The sequence below is a fragment of the Narcine bancroftii genome, chromosome 1 (assembly GCF_036971445.1).
Source record: "Narcine bancroftii isolate sNarBan1 chromosome 1, sNarBan1.hap1, whole genome shotgun sequence".
In the NCBI taxonomy this organism is placed as follows: Eukaryota; Metazoa; Chordata; class Chondrichthyes; order Torpediniformes; family Narcinidae; genus Narcine; species Narcine bancroftii.
The window spans coordinates 488,017,140-488,025,618 of NC_091469.1; the positions used below are offsets into that span (position 1 = coordinate 488,017,140).

The 8,479-nt window shown below is 49.3% G+C and overlaps 1 protein-coding gene across 1 annotated transcript in view; it reads left to right on the plus strand.

Moving 5' to 3' along the window:
• The window catches only part of LOC138751967 (uncharacterized), a 115,747-nt gene extending 108,016 nt beyond the window's left edge, over positions 1-7,731 (plus strand). Inside the window, exons 27-28 of the mRNA XM_069915041.1 lie at positions 1,894-2,027; positions 5,433-7,731. Of these exons, the coding sequence (XP_069771142.1) occupies positions 1,894-2,027; positions 5,433-5,741 (443 nt within the window). The 3' untranslated portion in view covers positions 5,742-7,731. The remainder of the gene's footprint in view (positions 1-1,893; positions 2,028-5,432) is intronic.
• Positions 7,732-8,479: the final 748 nt, after the last annotated feature.

The window sequence follows — 8,479 nt, forward strand, 5'->3', positions numbered from 1 at the left end:
AGCTTTTTTTTATCTTCTAACCTCCCACCCATATTCACCCATGACCATTAGCCGGTGTCCCTCCCCCCGACCCTTCCTCCCTCCCCCTAACCCTTCCTCCCTCCCCCCCGACCCTTCCTCCCTCCCCCCCGACCCTTCCTCCCTCCCCCCAGACCCTTCCTCCCTCCCCCGACCCTTCCTCCCTCCCCCCGACCCTTCCTCCCCCCCCGAACCTTCCTCCCTCCCCCCGACCCTTCCTCCCTCCCCCCGACCCTTCCTCCCTCTCCCGACCCTTCCTCCCTTCCCCTGACCCTTCCTCCTTCTCTTTTGTTCCCCAGCCTCCCAACCTTTTTATTCAGGCCCCTGCCTGCTTTTGCTTATCTCCGACGAAGGGCGCAAGCCTGAAACGTTGGCTCCCCTTTACTTCCCATGGCTGTAGACTGGCCTGCTGTGTTTCCCCAGCACATTTGTGCATTGCACTTCGAAGGAAACTCTTACCCTGAGAAGTTGATGCCAGGAAATTGGAGGAGAGATTCCCACAAACTAATATTGTATGTAACGTTGGTGAGCGGGGGGCCGCAGGGGTCGGTGCTGGGCCCGCAACTGTTCACGACGTACAGTAACGATCTGGAAGAGGGGGTTGAGTGTCGTGTATCTGCCTGATGACACCAAATTGAGTGGAAAAGCAAATTGTGCAGAGAGTCTGGAGAGAGATGTAGACAGGTTAAGGGTCCTGGCAAATGGAGTAGAATGTTGGCAAATGTGAGGTTATCCACTTTGGAAGGATAAATGGAAGATCAGATTATTATCTAAATGGCAAGAGATTGCAGCCGTGCAGAAGGACATGGGAATGCTTGTGCATGAATCGCGAACGGTTGGGTTGCAGGTACAACAGGTTATTATTAAGGAAAATGGAACATTCTGCTGCAGCTGTACAAGGTTCTGGTGAGGCTCGTCAGGAGAACTGGGTGTAGTTCTGGTCTCCTTACTTGAGGAAGGATGTACTGGCTTGGGAGGCGGTGCAGGGGAGGTTCACCAGGTTGATTCCAGGGATGAAGGGGTTGGCCTAAGTGGAGAGATTGTGTTGTCTGGGACTGTACTCGCTGGTATTTAGAAGAATGAGAGGGGTTCTTATAGAAACATAAAATTATGAAAGGTATAGGTAAGCTAAGTTGTTTCCATTGGTGGGGGAGACCAGAACTAGGGGACACAGCCTCAAGATCCAGGTTGGATAGATTTCTACATAGTAAGGGAATTGAGGGATATTGGGAAAAGGCAGATGAATCTGTCATCTGATCAGCCCTGATTTTATTGACTGTGTGCAGTTTGGGTCACTGAACTACACGAAAGGTACCAATAAGATAGAAAGAGGGCAGAGAAGATTTACTAGGATGTTACCTGGACTTCAGGAACTGAGTTACAGGGAAGGAATAAACAGATTAGGACTTTATTCCCTGGACATTTGAAGAATAAAGGGAGATTTGTGAGGTATTTAAAATTATAAGGGGTCTAGACAGAGTAAATGTAGATCGGCTTTTTCCACTGAGGGTGGGTGAATTACAAACCAGAAGACATGGGTTAAAGGTTAAAGGGGAAAGGTTTAGGGGGAACATTAAGGGGAATGTCTTCACACAGCGAGTGGGTGGGGGTGTGGAACGAGCTGCCATCTGAGGTGGGGAATGCAGGCTCAATTTTAACATTTAAGAAGAATTTAGAGAGGTAGATGGATGGGAGGGGTGTGGGGGACTATGGACTGGGTGTAGGGCAGTGGGACGAGGAAGAAGAATGGTTCAGTACAGACTAGAAGAGCCGAAGGGGCCTGTTTCTGTGCTGTAATGTTCGATGGCAGTGCAGGCGACGAGGCGGAGACATACTTCTGCTCCTATTTCCTATGTTCCTATGGTTGCCTTTCAGGAGATAATCCCCATTGGAGAGTGATCGGAGAAATTGCCTTCCAGCTGGATCGCAGGATCCTGTCGTATGTCTTCAACATGGGAATCCGGATGTATGGATTCCGGGTGATGAATGTTCCGGAGAAAATCAATCAGGTCCGTATGTCTAAAGTGCCGCATCTTTACCCTGGAGTTTCAGGGACAGAGGGTCACAACCCTTCAGCCCACCTGTTCCTGCTGACCATTCCCACTTCACCCCTTCCCCGTGAAGCACTGTTGATTCAAAGTTGGAAAGATGATGGTGTCAAATCTCTGGTTGGAAAGGTTGAACCGCAGGCAGGCGCCGGACAGGAACATTGGAACATTTCAAATGTTGAAAAGCGTTGTCAGAGTTGACATGGAAAGATTATTTCCCACGGCGGGAGAGTCTCAGACAAGAGGGCACAACTTTAGGGCGACCACTTAGAACAGAGATGGGGAGGAATTTCTTTAGCCAGAGGGCAGTGAATCTGTGGAATGTGGAGGCCGGGTCATTGGCAAAGATCAATTGGTTCTTGATTTACCAGGGGCTTGACGGGTTATGGGGAGAAGGCCGGGCAGTGGGGCTGAGTGGGAAAATGATTAAATAGCAGATGTGATGGGCCGAATGGCCTATTTCATGGGCCGAATGGCCTATTTCTGCTCATATGTTTTATGGGCTTAAACATTTCCCTTTTCAGATTTCAGATTTATTGTCCGAACACATTTCATGTCTTCACATGCGACCCTGAGATTTTCTTTTCTCTTTCACCATAAACCCAGGACCTTTAGTTCCTGCCTCATCCAGCCTCAGTGGAAAAAGCCTGCTTGCATTTACCCTCCCCACACCCATCATCATTTTGTCCGTATCCTTTATTCCCTGCCCGTTTATGTGCCTGTCAAAATAGCTCTTAAACATTACTATTGTATCTGGGTCCAACTCTACTCTTGACTGCCCATTCCAGGCACCCACCACTCTCCATAGAATGGCACTGCACAGAAAACAGGCCATTCAGCCCTTATAGTCTGTGCCAACCATCACCTCCCTAGTCCCAATGACCTGCTCCCATTCCATAACCCTCCAGACCTCTCCCATCTATGTATCTATTCAATTTATTCTTAAAACACTACTCTCTGAGTGGAGAACTTCCCCCTATTGTTCTCCCTAAACCTTTCCCCCTCCATCTTAAAACTATGACCTCCCATATTTATCTCTCCAATCTAAGGCATCTCACATCCACTCTCTCTACACCTCTCATAATCTTATAAACTTCAATCAAATCTCCCCTCATTCTCTTCGCTCCAGGGTATAAAGTCCTAACCTGTTGAACCTTTCCCTGTAACTCAACTTCTGAAGACCCGGCCACATCCTAATAAATCTTCCCCGCACTCTTTCAATCTTATTGATATCCTTCCTATAGCTGGTTGACCAGAACTGCACACAATTCTTACTGCCCTGTGAGGAGAACAGCTTCATTTCACTTCTGAATCAGAATCAAGTTTCTTGTTGCGAACATGTGTGTTTCGACAATTGTTGTTTAGTGGACTGTGCAGAACAAGGTGCAAAATTACTATAAATTACAACTCCGTAAATATCAAATTTAAAAACAAATCTCCTGCAAAAAAGAGAAAAAGTGAGGTAATGTCAATAGGTTCATTGTCCATTCAGAAACCTGATGGTGGAGGGGAAGAAGCATTTTTTGTGCAGTTGAATATGTGTCTTCAGGATCCTGGACCTCCTTCCTGATGGTCACAGTGTGAAGAGGGCATGGCCTGGGTGATGAGGGTCCTTGTAGATAGAGGCTGCTTTCTTGAGACACCGCCTCTTGTAGGTGTCCTCGATGGAGTGAAGACTGATGCCCGTGATGGGGCTGCCCGAGTTCACAATCCTCAGTAGTCTTTTCCTGTCCTGTACCAGACAGAGAACACTACGGAACAGTAATGGGAACCACACAACAATCTAACCCTTAATACTCTCACACCCTTAACCCACTATTTTTCATGCATCCATGTGCCTGTCGAAGACTCTTCTAAATGTCCCTATTGTACTAGCCTCTACCACCACCCCTGCCCATGGATTCCAGGCACCCATCACTCTGGGTGTAAACACATACACTCCAAGGAACACAGACCCAAACTGCATTGCTTCTGTGGAAAAGACAACCCTGCCTTGCCAAGATTTAGAACCACAGAACAGTTCATCACAGAAGCAGACTCTTCGGTTCTTCTAATCTATGTTCTTTTCTGCCTAGTCCAACCAACCTGCACCCTCCACCCCCTCTCATCCACGTACCTGTCCAAATTTTTCTTTAACGTCAAAATTGAGCCCGCATTCACCACTTCATCTGGCAACTTGTTCCACACCCTCACCATGCTCTGTGTGAAGATGTTGCCCCTACCTAATGTTCCCCAAAACTTCTCCCCTTTCATCCTTAACCCATGTCCTCTGGTTTGTATCTCACTCACCCTCAGTGGAAAAGGCCGACCTATATTTACTCTGTCTCAGGGGATCTCAACCTTTTTCTTTCTGCTCACATCCCACCTTAAGTAATCCCTCTGCCATCGGTGCTCTGTGATTAGTAAGGGATTGCTTAAGGTGGGTTGTGAGTGGGAAGGGAAGGTTGAGAATCACTGCTCTAGACCCAATTGTTACTGAAATACTTTGTTTGAGAAAACTTGTCATTGGCCCATTCTGAAACCATGCACATAGCGAGTCAATGAGGGACGATTAAAACAGTGGTTTTCAAACTTTTTCTTTCTATCCACATCCCACCTTAAGCAATCCCTTACTAATCACAGAGCACCGATAGCACAGGGATTACTTAAGGAGGGATGTGAGTGGAAAGAAAAAGGTTGAAAACCACTGTTCTATATCTACTTCCAATGCTAAATTTAAATGTAGACCTACGGCATGGTAACAGGCCCTTCCGGCCCATGAGCCCGAGCTGCCCAGTTACACCCAATTAACCTACAAACCCAGTATTTTTTGGAGGGGGGTTGAAAGCAGAGCCCCCGGAGGAAACCCAGGCAGACACAGAAGCCTCATTTCCACTGACACCCTGTCCCAAGAATTAACTGGGAATTTACTGGGACAGGGTCCAGTGGAAAAGGAGCACTGTCCGAATACCGGTGTCAAATGATGTCATTTCATGCTGGGGATTAACCGCCTTTAGCCCTACTCATGTCCCCGGCGTTTGCCGACACCGACGTGCTGATAAAACCAGTGGAAAAGGGACAGCAGAAAGTCGCCTGTTTTCAGTTGAAGGAAGAACATTCTGATCCCCGGGGATGAGTGTGTTCAGTGGAAAAGCAATTAGTTAAGGGTGGCCCAGTGGAAACGGCACAAAGGGCTTCCTATCCCGGGACACCGCACAGCCAATTAACAGGGATGCCAGTGGAAGTGGGGCTAGTGATAGTGTACAATCCCGTTACAGGAGGTGCCGGAACTTTCTATAATGTATCCGTGTTGAAGGCTTTAGCATAGGGAGGGCAGAGAACGTGTGTACACGAAACATTGTGTCACCGTCATTTCCCCTTCTTTAGGTCTCTACGTCCACGGCAGAACAGGACAAAATGAGCAGCCGCTACAGGGAAATAATCCAGCGACTGCAAAGGTTTGGCTACCGCCCTCCAAAGCACCCCATGTTTGCCGAGAGCATCGTGAACTCCTTTGGAATCATCAGGGAAAAGTCGCGGTCGCCCAAAATGTTAGCGAACTACAACGATCCAGACTATCTGAAGAAAACTATCCATGAAGAGGCACCCCTCAATCTGGTCTTTGACCTGATGGTCTTGCTCAACTGTCTGGCAAGCATGTCAGTCAATGATGGGAGGCCCCTGTTCATTTGGTAGAACTCATTGAGAAGTAACGGTAAGCGCCAACGGGGACACGACTAATCACAAAACTGGGAACACACTTCTCAATCTTGTTTTAATCAAACTGCCGTCGATCATACCTTAACCCCAATCAGACCCACTTTGACCCACGAAGGAATTGGCCTGAAGACGGTCTAGCCCATAGGTGCAACGCCATCGATCAACCACATCAGACAGGGATTTGAGATTAATAGGCTTTAATCACTGCAAGACATCAGTACATCTCACACATTGCTGCCCATGTTCCAAGGCAGAGAATGAGGGATGGGTTTGGACATAACAGCCTTTATCGGGATTCTGAGGGGAGGTGTCATAGGTGCAGGGGGTGGGCCAGCTCATACATTCATGCAGACAGTGCTAATGGCCCCACCACAACAGGCCTCCACCCTGTCACCTGTGAAAGGCACTCAGACGCGCAGAGTTTAGGACTCCGCTGCCCTATCGTTCATCCATGACACCCTTTCCCACCACAACACCATGCAGCGAGCTGGTCACCTGCTGCAAGCGAGATCTCAGGACCATAAACGGCCAAATTGCCAGTTGCTCCCATGAGGCACAGTGCGGCGGAGATTGGGCAAGAGGACCGGGAACTCGATGTAGAGCATCCTGTTCACACTCCCTGGAGCGACGGGAGACGAAAGGGGCAAAGTACCTCCGACCCTCCTCACCTCCGCCTCGGTCCAGCTGACGCGAAGGGGAATCTGGCAAGTGCCCCAAGTGGGAATAGGCAGGGTCGAATAAAAATTAGGGAAGAAAATTGCCCTACTGGAACAAAATCTCTGAAGAAGGTGGATATCAGGATTTCAAGTTCCAGTGCTGGTCAAAGACGTCAAGCCTCACACATCCTGGAACTGTGTGTCTTTTTGCAGAGTTCCTGATCTCCAATCAAACCATCCCCCGCATGCACCTCCTGGCTGGAGGTGTTCCTGAGCAGAAGGGGGGACCAGGGAGGATTATCGAAGCTGCCAGAAGAGGCAAGAGACCGATTCAGTGACGGAACAATGTGTTGCGGGGAAATCTGTCGGACAGTTTAAGCTCAGGGACAGCGAGGGTTCTGAAGGTGGCCGACCAGCCCAGGTCTGCACGTTACAACCCCACTGATTCCGGTGGTGCGTTGAATGAAAGCCTTGGATGCGCAGACCTGCCCTCCTCCAACGTGAGGCGACCCTTCTGAGGTGGTCTGTTCTGATGTGAAGTTCAGCTCCCCCCTTTTCCCGGGACCTTGCCCGTCCCCACCTCCCTGGTTCTCCTCCAACCCTGAAATCAAAACCAGCTCCTCTGGCAGGCAGGGTTTAGATTGAACTAACTTTTACCCTCCCCCCCTCCCCACCCCCCCACCCACCTAGGGGTATGTTCTACACTTTCTCCTACAACTGGATAACCCCACTGGCAACTGCTGGGGTTTTTCAAAGAGCTGAGCCCACTCATTGTGTCTCCACCCTCCACTCACCACCACCAGTGTCGATCTCACCTAGACGGAAAACAACACAGAGTTCATGGCTTCAGGGACGTGCTCCCCTCCCTCATAGATACCAAACCCCCACCCCCACAGCTGACTGGCAGTTAGCAGTGAAAATGCCTGGAGAGAACTCCCTCACACTTTTCCCTCCCCAAGCCCACGTCTACCCTTCCCTCTGTATCCCCCTCTCCCCTACTCCCCCCCCCTCACTGCTCAAATTCCCCATCACCGAACCATGTGGACAAGTGCTGAGGTGAGAGAAGGGGGAGAGGGAGGGAAGGGGTGACCCGGGCGAGGATCTACAGTCAGGAGTGGGCAGCCCAGACCGACGATCTGTCCCAAATGGGTCCGGTGCTATGGCAAGGAGTGGGAGGCCATCTTGGTAGATGGCAGAATGATTACCGACAGCCAGAGAACAGAAACAGAATGATGGACACAGCAAGTAATCTGAAATGGTTGGAAGTGTCCCCTCGCTTTTTACTTCTCAATAAATGGACCTGGTGCGAAGCAGTCTCCAAATTCATTGTGACCCCGTTACATGCCACACATGGCATAGGTCCACTCAAAGTCCGGTTGGTGGAAATTCTAGACCAGTGGTTCTCAACCTTCTCTTCCCACTCACATCCCTCTCACAGTGCTCTGTGATTATTAAGGGATTGCTTAAGGTGGAATGTGGGTGGGAAGGGAAGGTTGAGAATCACTGCTCTAGACCCAATTGTTACTGAAATAGTGAGAAAAATTGTCTTTGGCCCATTTCCTTTGGAGTTCTGAAACCTTGCACATAACGAGTCAATGAGGGACGATTAAAACTGTGGTTCTCAACCTTTTCCTTTCCACCACATCCCACCTTAAGCAATCCCTTACTAATCACAGAGCACCGACGGCACAGGGATTACTTAAAGTGGGATGTGAGTGGAAAGAAAAAGGTTGAGAATAACTGGTCTAAAGGCTAAGGAAAGGGGGCTCATAATGTGCTCCATAGAACCATAGAACACAACTGCATGGAAATAGGCCTTTCTGCCCCTCTAGTCTGTGCCAAATTATTATTCTGCCTCATCCCACTGACCTGCACCCTCCATACCCCTCTCATCCATGTACCTGTCCAAATTTTTCTTATGTGTTAAAATCGAGCCCGAATTCTCCAGCTGGTAGCTTGTTCCACATCCCCACTACTCTGTGTGAAGAAGTTCCCCTGAACCTTTCCCCTCTCACCCTTACCCCTTGTCCTCTGGTTTGTATCTCACCCACCCTCAGT